The 15302-nt window shown below is 40.6% G+C and overlaps 1 protein-coding gene and 1 long non-coding RNA gene across 2 annotated transcripts; both read left to right on the forward strand.

Annotated features, from left to right (window-relative positions):
* The first annotated feature begins 422 nt into the window (after nucleotides 1-422).
* On the forward strand, nucleotides 423-1759 carry LOC113032013 (uncharacterized). Its single transcript, XM_026184639.1, has 5 exons — nucleotides 423-642; nucleotides 720-821; nucleotides 907-1097; nucleotides 1181-1322; nucleotides 1407-1759. Exons 1-5 carry the CDS (start codon nucleotides 561-563, stop codon nucleotides 1757-1759), a joined length of 870 nt encoding a protein of 289 aa, XP_026040424.1. The 5' UTR covers nucleotides 423-560.
* Nucleotides 1760-4333: 2574 nt separating this feature from the next.
* Nucleotides 4334-4668, forward strand: LOC113031553 (uncharacterized). The gene is made up of 3 exons (XR_003273748.1): nucleotides 4334-4382; nucleotides 4467-4531; nucleotides 4608-4668. It is a non-coding gene; the product is annotated as an uncharacterized LOC113031553 (long non-coding RNA).
* The last annotated feature ends 10634 nt before the right edge of the window (nucleotides 4669-15302 follow it).

Below are 15302 nucleotides of genomic sequence, written 5' to 3' on the forward strand. Positions count from 1 at the left end.
TTGATGAGGCTGTTCTAGTTACCAATAAAGCGAGGATTGTCAGCATGATGGGAGTGATTGAGAGTAAGTTTTAATGAATAAGATTAAACATCATTGTGAAATAATTAGTTATAATTGTTCCTATACTAATGTTTTGACATTAATGTGATTTGTCTTTAACAGATGTTTCAACACACCATAGATCGTGTCCTCGGTGCCACATGGTCTACAGGTACCAGGAGTGGACAGATGGGCTTCACATCTTTGACAACCACGTTGTTTTGTCTCTTGAACTCTGCCTTTTTTTGAGAGAAAATCTGCAGGTGAGGATCACAAAAATAAAATATACTCATCTGAAGATTGCTTTAAAAATGTGTTTGTGTCATTATGATATTTTGGTGCCCAAATTTAAATATCTGTGTAATCATAGTCTTCTTCACCCTATTGTCATATTACAGAACCATGTATCCACTTCAAGGGTCATTGACTCATTGGAGGGCTTAAGAAGAGTGAAGTTTCCTTCTCGGGATACCATTTTTCATGCTTATTGCCATTTTGAGGCTTTGACTGACGCAGAATACATGTACTCCTGCATAAACTGTGGGTTTCACCCCCCTGTGGTAGTTATGGACTTACACAGAAAAGGGGTGTTCAAGTTAGCAGGTAAGTTTAATGTACATTTGTGTATATAGTTCATTGTGTACATTATGTGCATGTCCTTATGAGTCAATTTATTATAGTGAGTGACCTCAAAGCCCCGGAAGACTTCAATGGTGAACATGACATTGAAGGTTTTTGGAACTCTATTCACCTGGAAATGATAAGCCGTGGGTTTTTTCCAAGTGAGTGATGGCAAAAACTTTTTGAAAGTCATTCAGTGTTTTAAAGTAATTTAGATTGTAATTAAAAACATGTCATTTTCTGTAGGCGGTGTGAAGAATCCATTTTCCGTTCCACCAAGTTACACACACTGGGCACCATGGATCGGGAGTGAAACTCGAACAAGTGACATTGTGCTTAACACAGAGTTTAAAAAAGTAGGAACAAGCTCTTCACATGAAGCAAAGCTTAGCAGTGTCACAGAAGACCGTCTGTTGGATGAACTCGCCAAACAAAAGGTAACATTGCTTTGAAGTTTTCAGAATATGTGACATAAAGTTCTGGGGTTGTTCCATTTGCAGTTTTCCCTAATTACTGTCAGGTTGGAGTGGTAAGAAAATTGTGTAAAGCATGCAACATCGACTCCAAAGGCTCCCGCTTTGATCTCATCACCAGACTGAGGGAGAAGATGAAGAGCAGGCAGACATATGATAAGGTCTTTCAAAGCATATGGGGTGCCTCTGGTAAGCATCACTTAGCGATTATTAGAAGTAGCATTAAAATATGTAATTACAATCACAAACAACTTTTTAAATCTTTGCTTGCAGGAGGATGGTCTGTAATACTATGTCCACATGGCATTGTATACAGTGTTAAATTTAATCTTCGTGCTGAAAGTCCCCGGGATTTTGCTGACCTTCTCCTGTCCTGGAAGCACATGCCAAACGTCTGTGTTTACGATTTTGCGAGGGGTTTGGCAGCACACACCAATTTGCGGGTTCCTGATAAACTGCCATTTCATCCACATGAAGGTCGACTGGCTGAGCCCACTGACGGAAATGTCAAGGCTGCACAGGATGGAAGCCTGAAAGTGAATCTTCCATGGCTACATGAAAGGATGGATAGTGTAAATGAAAATCCTCATCCTGTCACTGGATCATCTGACCATTATGTCCTGTAGGACAGATTTCATGAGGGAAATACAAAAGATACCAAGGACATATTACGCAGAATTCAACTTGTCCCGGAGCTGAAAGGCTGGCTGAACAGTCAAGTTGTTGAACAGTTCTTTGCAAACATGAGGAAAAGCAATTACTTTTTAAGTAATATGAGTCCATCCACACATGTGTTTCTGATGAGAAATATAAATCATCATTATAACACTGTCACCAACAAGAAACTTCTGGAGAGGCAGCTAAGACATGGTCGACTTGGAAAGATCAATATCTCATTGTCGGCACTGGGTCAAGCTGTCGTAGGTAAGTACATGCATTGTCTCATGACCAGAACGCTACCATTGTTTACATGTTAGATTTGTTCCTATCTGTGTGTGTATATTCTTTTCTTTGTGTACCTAGCCCCACAGGTGTGCAATAAACTCAGAGAAATCACAGAAACGGTGTTGAACCCGGCACCTTCAATGTCTGGTGACACTGGTAAAATTTCTTATTTTGAATAGTGATTGTCATATATAGGTGAAATAATAAGCTTGCATTCATTATCTTGTTGTAGTTGATGGCTCATAAACGAATTTGTTACATGCTGTTTCAAATGAATTTCCTTCTATAAATAGTGCTTATTTTTCTTGCATTTGTATGCATTTAATATACATTCTATGTAGTGTTTTGTCTGAAACCTGTTAAAATCCCTATAGAACCTCAGAAAAGAGTTGACAACAAGAAAGCCAATAGAAGGTCAACAGATGCAACTTTTCCTGACCTGTGTGGATCACCGTGCGAAGCTCTGACAAAGCCTGAGAACATTTTGGCCAGCCGTTCATCATGGTGTTTTGTACCGCACCCTGGCCAACAACAGCTTGTATGTTAAAGTTTTCAGATGTCGCAAAGTGCAACTTTTAGTGCTTATCTGATTTGGTCATCCACAGTCTATGACACCTATCTGTTTTTTTTTAGCTCAACTATGTTCTGGACATCAGCAGACCCAAAGATGAGCTGATTGTTGAAACGTCTTCTGGATGCCTCATGCGGTCAGATTTTTGGACACTGGGTTTAAACAAAGAAATGGAATCGACTGTAAGTATTTTTGTTTTCTACGAATATGAAAAAATAAAGTGTACATTCATTGTTATCATGATTTTTTCTGTTTCAGATTGGAAATGGCTGTTTTGAGCTTATCACTAAAATTGTTCAGTCAAAGGTACTGTATGTTGTATATGATGATTGTCAAGCTATAATTTAAAGAGTTGTTGTTTTAAATGTTTTTTTTTTTACATTCTAGGGGATAAGCATTTACATAGAAAATCTGTATGTCACCCGGACTTGGCTTGCACCCTATGGCTGTGATCCATTGCAGTCCTTTCCTGTAAGTGTACCGTCCTTTAAAGAAACAAGCAAGTAATCAAAATGATTTTTTTTATAACTTTGGTGCGAGTTCACATACAGGATACTTAAAAATACAATTCTGTTTCAGACTGATGCTCAGAGGATGGACATCATAGTTCTCCCTCTCTGGACACCTGGTCATTTCCAGTTGTGTGTAAGTCTTGTTTTTTGACACATACAAACTGTTAGAATTTTGCTATGTGTCTGAGATGTATTCAAGCTTTTATGACGCAGTTTCAAAAGTCTTTGATTGTGATCGCTTGCAATGACATTGTTTTCAGGTTTGAAGTCATGGCTAACTGTCTTTTAGGTACTGAAGCCACCTAAAAGAGAAATCCTCTTTCTTGACCCATTATACACCAAGGCAGGATTTGGTGGCCAACAATATGTTTCACTTTTGAGGTCACATTTTTATAAGCATTTTTGGTTTGTTCCGGAGTTTTCAGGAACCTGTTCAGTGTTCCAGCTTAAGTGCATCCCAGATCATGTTCTGCTGATCTTGAGTGTTCACACATACAGTACACTCGCATGCTTTTTTTTATAAACTATATCAGCAAGTTTCTGTGTGGAGTTTGCATGTTCTCCCCGTGTTTGCGTGGGTTCCCTCCGGGTACTCCGGCTTCCTCCCACCGTCCAAAGACATGCAGCTTGTGGGGATAGGTTAATTGGATAATCCAAATTGCCACTAGGTGTCACTGTGTGAATGAATGTGAGTGCGAATGGTTGTCTGTCCCTGTGTGTTGGCCCTGCGACAGACTGGCGACCTGTCCAGTCTGTCGCCCTATGACAGCTGGGATAGGCTCCAGCGCCCCCCGCGACCCTGAAAAGGATAAGCGGAAATGAATGGATGGATGGATATATCAGCATGATGCTTCAACATTTTATTCTATTTCTCATCTTCAAATTATGATCAAGTCAGTGATGCTGTCTTTAGATGAGTTTCAGACATAAATAGGGTCTTCAAATGTTCTAGTTTAACATAAAACACCATTAAAAATTAGTTTGTAAAATATGCCAACCTTAACTTAAAGCTGTTAATGCTTTATTTTGACCAACTGTGAGCATGTGACTGTACTTTTTCATTTTGTTATGCTGTTTTGTTGAGGTCGTGTTCCTGAGGCCTGTAGTTACAGTTGGTGCTATTAGCAATAAACATATTAGCAAAAAAATGACATTTTTATTTTTTCTTCCAAATAGTCTGCTCTGTACGTGGCACTGGATGCTTCATTTGACTATACTATAGTAAGTATTCTATTTACTTTCACAGCAATGGAGTCTTGAATCTTTTGAAAGTTGTTAAACATGTTTCATATTAATATTTTACAGTCAGACATGCCCTACTTGCGTAAATGGTGGTGCTTGCTGTTGATGGAGAACTTTGATCTCAGGAGGTATTTATATTTTGACTTCTGTTCTATGTCGTGTCAAAGTTTACACACCTTAACAATATCAACATTTTCTGTTAAGCTCTGGCAAGCTATTTGCACACTGGAGAGAGGAAGCCAAAGCAGTGCTTGAAGGACAACACGTGCCCATTTTCAGACTGAAAAAACGCAAGTTCCAGGAAGTCAGTCAGGTCAGTATTCACTTTAAACAGTAGTGTAATTACATGTTTAGTGACATTTGAATAACTGTTAAAAAACTGTTCTGCAACAGAGAAATAACTATGTTTTCATCCCCATTTGCCTGACACAGGAGCCAGCAGTTGTTGAAGATCTGCGTCCTGCTGTGCAGTGGGTTGTCCAAAATAAGGCACTTTTCCGTGGACAATGTAAATGTAACAGCATTTTCATTTTTTTTAAACTTGTAATTTCAAAATAAAAAGCTTATTGTTCATATTAACAGTAAAGAATTGTAATCAATAATATTTTTTATACATTTTAAACATTAACACTCTGGGCTCTATCCTGGCCATTTGTGGACACTTCACTTATTCTTTTTTTTGACTACTGCACTGCAGTGGACCAAAAGAATGACACGGGTTTGATCTTAAGGATCTAATAGTTGTGTGTGTTGTGCATGACATTGCCACACAAATATGTATTTGCAAGATAGAGTAGAATAAATTATGACGCATGAAATATTACATAGGCTGCAGTGAATTTCTGTTGATACAGACTATTGAGCTTTGAGTTTCCCAGTCAAACTTAACTTTGAAGCACATGCTAAAAACACTTTTACTCTTGTACATTTCATAACAAGACACCATAGCCAAAATATTAACAAAATATATATTATTAAAAAATTCAAAGCTGCAGCACATACAGCAACAAACACCGTTAGTAAATGTGTCCTGGATTTTATGCAGGTGCAGAAAGTGCTGCTGCTGTAAGTAAGCCTAACAGCTTCCAGATCACTTATTCTTCTGGAAAGATGGTAGGAAGGGCATCACTGCTGATTTCTACAGTCTCCCAGCTCTTGGAATACAATCCCTTTGTACCATGAAACCACTTCGCAGTACTAGGAGTCCACTAAAACCTATAAAGAGAGTGATCCCGGAAGAAATGGGGCACACACTAGTGACCTCAACAATTGCAAGACAGCCTTTTCCCCGATGCTCAGATGGGGAAAAAAAGGAAGTTTCATGAAAACATTAGGACTTTATAACCGTTTTATCTGAAAAGTTAATGGTAATATATAACCTAACTGGCTATAAAGAGTAGAAAATTTAGATACAATTTTGATTTTGATGAAAAGGACTGGTGCTATTTTAAAGAGTCACGTCGGTAAAAGTAGATAAATGTTTTAAGAAATATACATTTTATAGCATTTTGTGAACATACACAAAAAGTGGCCATTTTTGGCAACAAACAAGCTGAGAGAGAGTTTTATATTTTTTGCTCTCCTTGAACAAAAATAATAGTGCATAATAATCAATGTTGATGTTAATCAATTAGATGTCCCAGACACTACTATTACAGTTTTTTCTGATTGCTTAAGCACATTTTTTGTAACTATTGGCTAATTTTGCAAAACTCTTCACACAAATAAGAAAACCTGTCACCCAATAATCAAAACATTGTAGTTCTCTTGCAAAAGCAAACACAGCTAGATTAACTCTTCACACCTTCGTAAAAATGGTGTTTCCGTATCAAACAGTACACACAAGCCATCATCTACTAAGCACACAATGCGCCAACTGCACACTGATGGTATGAATACAAAACACATCTGGCTTTTGCTTTCTCTGTGCACAAGGTAGGCTATGTCAGTTTGAGCTCATACTTCTGTCATAGATCCATAAGCATAGAGGGATCTAAACTTCAAGTACTGGTGTTTATTCAAACACATCAAAACAAACACAAGTGTTTATTTCCAAGTATAGGATTATTTGCAATCGCCATAATGACTATATGGGTTACTTGGTCTGCAGTGAACATGCTTCCTCTGCCCCCAGCATCTGGTCATCTAGCAATTCTGTAAAGTAACAATTTCAGTATTTTTACATCAATGGTATTGGTGTGTTTCTCATTGGCATATGGCAGTGCTACAAATCTTTGTGCGAAGTGACTGTACTAACCGATTCTCATTTCAAGATGTCCTTATGGTACTTGCTACAGTGTAGCGGCTCGAGTTAGGCTGGACCCGTTGGCCAGCTAACCTCAGGGTCATTCCACGGTTGATTACATGGTCCACTATTGTAGCTCTGATGTCATCAGCAATTCTATTTCTTACTCTTCCTACCCTTCCTCTCCCCCCTCCTCATCTTCCTCTCCCTCCTCCTCGTCTTCCTCTTGCTCCTCCTTGTCCTTGTCGTCCTCTTCATCCTATTTCTTCACCTCCACGTCCTCTTCCTCGGCCTCCTCTACTTCTCACTCTTTCTGCTCCCTCCATTGTACTCTGCACACACAGCTTACCTGTATTATAGTGCTTAGGCTGATTGCAAAGTGAACTAATTATCTAAAAAAGTTTTCACATGTGAAAGTGTGTCAGACAGTTGGCAAGTTAGTGTTAATGATAGCCATACATGTGTATACTTTTGCTAGGAGTGTGTTGGAAATTTGGTAATTGAGTGTTGTGCAGTGAATTGTGCCTACAGTTTTGCAAAGTGTGTGTTACAAAATTGCAAACTGAGTGCAAAGCAGTTTTTGTGCTTTTAGTTTTGCAAACTCAGTGAGTGGTTTTGCTATAAGTCTGAATAGTTTTAGAGATTGTGCTACAGGAATCACAGTTAGGGTTTAAGCATTCAGAAAAAACTGTAAGAAGCAGAGAGGAGGATGTCACTGTCATTGTTGTTGGTGCACAGCTCAAGTCACGTTTATTATTATATTTACAAAATACCACAGTTTCTTTTTTTTTATTCTTTTGTTGTATTTATCCGCGACACCTTAAAGGTCGTTCCCTGAAAATATTGTCTGACATTAAAGTCGTCTGCGGTGCAAAAAAGGTTGGGGACTCCTGCTGTACAGTACAGAATGCGTTTAGCTTGTCGAATTTACATAAATCTTCGATCGCTAGCAGTGTAACTCTGAAGTGCTGTACTGTATGTTTGTAAGTTTTCTCCCAAACAAACACAACAATGCTGACGAAACGTTTTGCACCCTCAAATGCACCTTTTGGTTTCATTCCATAATACTGGACTTATGTTTCTACGAAGGTTTGAACTCTAAGAGTGTTTAAACAAAAGAGAAAAGTGTGAAAATGTTCATGCCTGTCTGAGAAAAGTGTATAAAGCATGTAGTGAGGGGTTTTACAGTCTTAACATCTATAATAATTGTAAAAAATGAAGTTGGCTACTTCATGGATTTCACCTACCGCGGGTTATTTTTTGAACGTAACACCAGCGATAAACGAGGGACTGCTGTATTATTACAGTTTTTTCTGAATGCTTAAACCCTAACTGTGATTCCTGTAGCACAATCTCTAAAACTATTCAGACTTATAGCAAAACCACTCACTGAGTTTGCAAAACTAAAAGCACAAAAATTGCTTTGCACTCAGTTTGCAATTTTGTAACACACACTTTGCAAAACTGTAGGCACAATTCACTGCACAACACTCAATTACCAAATTTCCAACACACTCCTAGCAAAAGTATACACATGTATGGCTATCATTAACACTAACTTGCCAACTGTCTGGCACACTTTCACATGTGAAAACTTTTTTAGATAATTAGTTCACTTTGCAATCAGCCTAAGCACTATAATACAGGTAAGCTGTGTGTGCAGAGTACAATGGAGGGAGCAGAAAGAGTGAGAAGTAGAGGAGGCCGAGGAAGAGGACGTGGAGGTGAAGAAATAGGATGAAGAGGACGACAAGGACAAGGAGGAGCAAGAGGAAGACGAGGAGGAGGGAGAGGAAGATGAGGAGGGGGGAGAGGAAGGGTAGGAAGAGTAAGAAATAGAATTGCTGATGACATCAGAGCTACAATAGTGGACCATGTAATCAACCGTGGAATGACCCTGAGGGTAGCTGGCCAACGGGTCCAGCCTAACTCGAGCCGCTACACTGTAGCAAGTACCATAAGGACATCTTGAAATGAGAATCGGTTAGTACAGTCACTTCGCACAAAGATTTGTAGCACTGCCATATGCCAATGAGAAACACACCAATACCATTGATGTAAAAATACTGAAATTGTTACTTTACAGAATTGCTAGATGACCAGATGCTGGGGGCAGAGGAAGCATGTTCACTGCAGACCAAGTAACCCATATAGTCATTATGGCGATTGCAAATAATCCTATACTTGGAAATAAACACTTGTGTTTGTTTTGATGTACTTGAAGTTTGGATCCCTCTATGCTTATGGATCTATGACAGAAGTATGAGCTCAAACTGGCATAGCCTACCTTGTGCACAGAGAAAGCAAAAGCCAGATGTGTTTTGTATTCATACCATCAGTGTGCAGTTGGCGCATTGTGTGCTTAGTAGATGATGGCCTGTGTGTACTGTTTGATACGGAAACACCATTTTTACGAAGGTGTGAAGAGTTAATCTAGCTGTGTTCGCTTTTGCAAGAGAACTACAATGTTTTGATTATTGGGTGACAGGTTTTCTTATTTGTGTGAAGAGTTTTGCAAAATTAGCCAATAGTTACAAAAAATGTGCTTAAGCAATCAGAAAAAACTGTAAGACTCTCTGGTCGCTATGGTAACGCGTAAATAGTTCTTTCAAAATAAGACACACAACTACAAACATACATTTCACACCGGAGGATCAACTCTCGCGGAATGGTACCAAAAGACTCACGGACCGGGCCCGGTCCGTGGGCCTATTAGGGACCGCTCCTGTACAGGAGACACTGGACTAGATGGATTGACAATGGTCTACAGCAATCAGAACGCACAATACGATGTACTGTAAAAAAATAAATAAATCAGCGAAACAGCAAGTGTCGCGGAAGGTGCGCCGCGTTATAGCGAGGGACCACTGTACACTTTTGGCCACGAACAATTTAGGGGATGGTGAATTTTTTTGAACAAACCCAGAGTGTTAAAAAACCCCCACTTAAAACCATTTTTATTTCTCAGCAGCATCAATAGTAACAAAAATGCAATTTAGTTTTCGCTGTCAAAGTCGATTTAACTGAAGTTATGTGTTTCCGGTTACTGTGGAGGTCACGTGTTTCCGGTTACTGTGGAGGTCACGTGTTTCCGGTTACTGTGGAGCTCCACAGTGGCTGCAGCCAGGTGCTCTTGGTATTTTGCGGCAAAATCATCCACACCCACCGCCGCGCTATCAATTGTGGGATATATGGGACCACGAAGCGTGCACCGGACCACGCTTGATATTTGGGGAAATCGATGGCGCATTTGGAGTATGCATTTGAAGTACACTTCATAGTGCAGAAGCCAATGCTGCATTCTCTTACACTCGGATATCTGAGCTTCACTGTGAAAACATAATCGCACATTTGATATTTGATAGAATTTTATTGTTTTAGCTTCGGGGTGGCACCTGGGGTGGCTAGTCTGGTGGGGGGGTTGCCTGTGCCCCCCAGGCCACCCCGCTGGACACGCCACTGCTCCCGAGTGTCCTCAAACGCCTCTCTGGGTGTTTTCTACCTGCTCAGTTTACTTTCGCTTTCCTGAACTTCGTGCAGTGGAGCTTGTTGTTGGTGTGTGAAGAAACTGTAAGTTTTCTTTGTTTCCTCCTTTAACAGTTTGTCTTTAGGAACTTTACTGTTTGTTCAGCCCATGTTTGAGTTCTTCACACAACTGTGTGTGTTTGTATTTCCGGTTTCTCCATTAAAGTCAGTGTGTAATAGGGTTATCCAGGGTTAGGGTTAGGAAAACATATTTTTTCCTGGCTAACATCAGCTGTGTGCAGCTTAGTTCCAGCACAAATCTGCCGCTCCAGAGTTCACGGTAACGGACTCACAGCTGGACCAACAAGGCCGAGTGTGTTCTCCACTCTGAGCTACGTTTGTGTTAGTGTACTTATAGTTTGTACTTTGTGAGTTCACTCAGAGCACAGAGAACACAGCGTACGTGATGACGTCACAACTCAGCTGCAGTGTTTTTCTCACTTTTTCCACCTTTACTGTCACTGTGATTAATATTTACATATGACACCTGCAGAGCTCTGACGCTAAGCTAGCCAGACAGCATGCTAACGCTAAGCTAACGCTAAGAGCTCTTAAAGATACAAGTTAAAAATGTAATTGAGCACTTTGTGAATGAGAGCAGCAACAACAGCACAGAGTTAGTTGATGGTCAGATGGTTACAGAAAGAGCAGCAGACTTTGCAAATTATTATTCCAGCTGTAACTTAGACATGACATGTAAACAGACTGTTGGCTCTCCTCAAACAGGAAGTGATGCTTCCCTTTCAGCCTTCTGTGGATTTTCTTCAGTAAAAGCTGAAGTCAAACTGTCAACATGTCAGCACACAACATGGAGCTCTGAGTGTTTATTAAAGGATCATTGTGTGAGAGACGCTCTAACACAGCTGACTGCAGCCTTTAGCTGTGAGCACACAGTGTCTCACATTTACATTCATTTACTATCAAACACACTCGGGAACTTTAAACAGCTGCTGTTATCAAGTGAAAATAGCAAAGATTTCAGGGCTGAGCTCCAGTGTTTCTACATCCTAGTAACACCTCAGAGAGTCACAACTCATCAAAGCTTCTCATTATCATCAGGACAGATTTAGGTCAATATCATTTCACATTTCTGTATCATCATCCATCAAATGTTGACACATAGTGGGTTTGTCATTCTCTCAGCTGACACTGAGATGAAGCAGGAAAGAAGCAGCTGATATCTGGACAGCACACATGATGGAAAGGAGGATTTCAGCTGATGTGCACATGAATGATTTGTGTTTCCTCTGCAGGTGAAGGTAGAAAGTGTGTGTGAGCTGATGTGAATTGAGCAGCATGGATCAGTGTGAGGACAGAGAGGAGGGAGTCCCTCCCTCTAAAAGCACTCTGTGTGGGGAACATGAGAGCCAGACCAAAGCTCAGAGGTGAGATGACCATCTCTAACTGTCCATGACTCTTCTCCATGTCACAGCTCAGCACTCACATCACTGCCCCATCATTATTCACAGGAACCAACCTGGACCTCCACCCAGCTCTGTTTCCCTACAGAGTGACCGGTCTAAAGATAAACCCATTTATTTTAAAGTCCAGCCTCTGTCTGCTGCAGAGAGGTGAGCTGTTATTAAGATAAACTGATGTAAGTAAGTAAGTAAGTAAAATTTATTTATATAGCACATTTCACAGATAAAAGTCATAAAGTCATTTACAATAAAATCAAAAATACAAATAAAATAATATAAAACAGTGAAAAAATTAATTAAAAGCTTGTTTGTATAAAAATGTCTTCAGCTGCTTTTTAAAGGATTCAATGGAGTCTAGACAGCGTAAAAAAGACAACAGCAGGGAGTTCCACAGCACTTGGTGCCAGTGCCTGAAAAGTCCAATCCCCACGTGTTTTAAACCTAGTAATTGGGACCACCAGTAACCTCTGACCTGATGACCCAAGTGACGGGATGAAGCATGAGGTTTCAACAGGTCAGAGATATACTTAGGAGCTTCACCGTGCAGAGCTCTAAAAGTTACAACTAAAATTTTAAAATGAACGCTCAAATTTAGTGGCAACCAATGAAGAGAAGCTAAAACTGGAGTAATGTGTGACCTCTTCTTTGTGCCAGCTAAAAGTCTTGCCGCTGGATTCTGTACAGTGTGAAGATGATCCAGAGCTGATTTGTTGAGACAAGTAAAAAGACCATTACAATAATCCAAACTGCTTTTTTAGACAAAGGCTCATCGTGTGAGCCCAGATGTGTATAACAGCTGGATGAAGGAGAACGATCACAGTCACGTCTCTATCCGCCTTTATTAATGAACTTCCTGTTGCTTGCAGATGACAGGAACGCAAAGTGTTTGTTCCACGTGATGCTGCAGGATTTGTTAACATGTCCATGATGGTAACATCTCCTCGTCTAACTGCAAACACATGAACGCTCCTAATGTATTTTGTATTTACAGTTTTGAGGGATAAGCCTCTTAAATTTCTCTAACTAGAAATAGATGTTAAAAAAAACAAACGATTTTCAATTTATTTGTAGTTCATTGCACTTTTTTGCAATTTATGTAATTACTATGCACTTAATGCATACATATTATTAAAAGTTAGGCTATAATGGTTGTATTGATGTATAGCAACTTGAAAAGCTCCCAAAAATGTCACTACAGCATGTAAAAATATAATATAAGCTCTGGCAGACTTGGTTCTATGGTAGGTCTTAAAGGGTTAATCAACCATTTGATGTGATAACAATATCAAAGTCTAGGAAAAACACTGGAAAAGAAGAAGATTTTGAGATAGAGGTATATGAATTCCTCCACTTAGATAGGACTAATAAAAAAGGAGATGGTGTGGCACTCTATGTTAATAAAAATACTTTATACCTTAGCTCGTTAACAATACTGTAATGCTGTAAGCCTCGAGTTTGTAACTTACGTTACAATAACACTGTCGTGCACCAACAGTTTATTTAGGTCTTGGCAATTTGCTCACATACTGTAGTCCTTGACATCCTGGATGGTTGCAAGGGAGCTGCTAGTGCCATCGGGGTTAAATATTTTAATGATGGCTGGATAAAGGAAGGAATATTTGATCCCCGCCTCTCGGAGAGCTTTACGCGCATTCACCGACTCCTTTCTCTTTCGTGCCACCTTAGCGGAGAAATCCTGATAGAAGGACACACTCCCTGTCTCTGTGTTTGTGGTACTTTTAGCCCTGGCAGCCTGGAGAATCTTCTGTGTATCGGAGTAGTAATGAAGCCGGACCAGTACTGCATGCGGTCCCTCCGTGCTGGTAAGCCTCATAGGTGTTCCAGTGCGATGAGCTCTATCGACTGTAATGGCACTCTGCTGAAGGCCCAGGACTTCTGGTACCCGCTTTTTAAAAAAGTCCACTGGTGCTCTACCCTCCGCGCCTTCTTTTAGCCCGACAATCGTAAATAGTCTGCATTTGTATAGCGCTTTTCTAGTCCCTTAAGGACCCCAAAGCGCTTCACACTACATTCAGTCATTCACCCATTCACACACTGGCGATGGCAAGCTACATTGTAGCCACAGCTGCCCTGGGGCGCACTGACAGAGGCGAGGCTGCCGGACACTGGCGCCACCTCTGACCACCACCAGTAGGCAAACACGGGGTTAGTATCTTGTCCAAGGATATTTGGCACGCAGCCAGGAGGCAGCCTGGGATCGAACCACCGACCTTCTGATTAGTGGCTGACCTGCTCTGCCACCTGAGCTACAGCCACCCAATCCTCATGTTCTGCAGCCGGCTCTAATTCTCAAAGCCTTCCAGACGCTTCATGGCCTTCTTAAGCTGGGTCTCGAGAGCGGCAATACGTGGCTCACTTGTAGCCGTAACATCTTCCAAGTCCGAGACCCGCTGCTCCACTGTTCCCATTCTTTCTATCCGACTGTCGAATTTCTCAGTGAGCTCGTTTATTGGCTTTATGACTTCGGATATCTTACTATCCAATACAGTCGATATGTTAGAAGTCACCTTGTCCACAGTCACATCATCCCGCAATGTACTTAGTGCATCCTCAGCCTCGCACATGGTCTCATTTTCGGGGCAATTGCTAGCTACCATGTCACTGCTAGCTTTCGCTTTGACTCCTCGTTTGCCCATTTCTCTCTTTTTGCTTGATCCAGGGTGTGCAAAAACACTTGTCTAAAGACAAGCAAAAAAAAAAAAACGGGAACCACCCCCCACCCTCCACCTCAAGATGCTTAATCGACGTAATCAACTTTAATTCGATGCAGTGTGGGAAAAATGCACAGAAACTAATTAAATAGATTCAACATCTTTCTTCAAAACAATTGCAGACTGCACAGATGGTATCTTCCCAAATGAAAAAGTAGCATAGCTTCCTAGGGTATATTAGACTTAACAGTTACTATATACAGTAATGGACTTCTATACATTTTACAGCAGATTAAAACTTTGGGTGTAAGATTCAGATAATTATTTATTAAAAGCTCGACATTTTAAATGTGAATAAGAAAGAAAAGTATGTCTTTGTGCCCCCTTTTCCCTGTTAATGCCCTATCGGCCCCCCTGGCTAAACTTTGCTAGAGCCGCTCCTGCACAGTTACCAGCCGTCAGCGGCATAGAAAAGGATCCTGGTCTAGAAAGTAATATTAAATAAATTCTAACAACAGCTTATCACGTGCTGCTGTTGTTCAGCTGCTGGTTTCCTCTTTCTGGTTCAAAGTGGGCCAAAAACAAAGAAGTGAGATGGACTCGCGACAGAAAAGCTGATCAGCTGATCATTAATCAGTTTCACGATTGAAGTAGCAGCAGGAGAGGGAGGGAGAGAGAAGAGGCAGTCGCTCTATATATCGGTTGTTAAGCTTAATGTGGGAATGCTTTACAGACATTCAGAGATGAACTTACACACTTACTTTACTTCTCTCTGGGATCACTTCCTCAGAGATGAAATGCCGGTTTGGTAGCGAGGCTACAAATACACACGACCGCTCTATCACGTGATGCACACTGCTACTGTGCTACGGTTATGAGCCGATTTACGCCATGTCACAAGTTTTGTGAGGTGCTTTTTTGATATTTAATGGATCGGATTACATTTTTTATTTCTCTCCGATATCCAATCCAGTAATTCACGTCAGTATCGGACTGATACCGATACGTAATATCGGATCGGTCCATCTCTAGTTAA

The sequence above is a fragment of the Astatotilapia calliptera genome, chromosome 11, assembly GCF_900246225.1.
Source record: "Astatotilapia calliptera chromosome 11, fAstCal1.2, whole genome shotgun sequence".
Lineage (NCBI taxonomy): Eukaryota > Metazoa > Chordata > Actinopteri > Cichliformes > Cichlidae > Astatotilapia > Astatotilapia calliptera.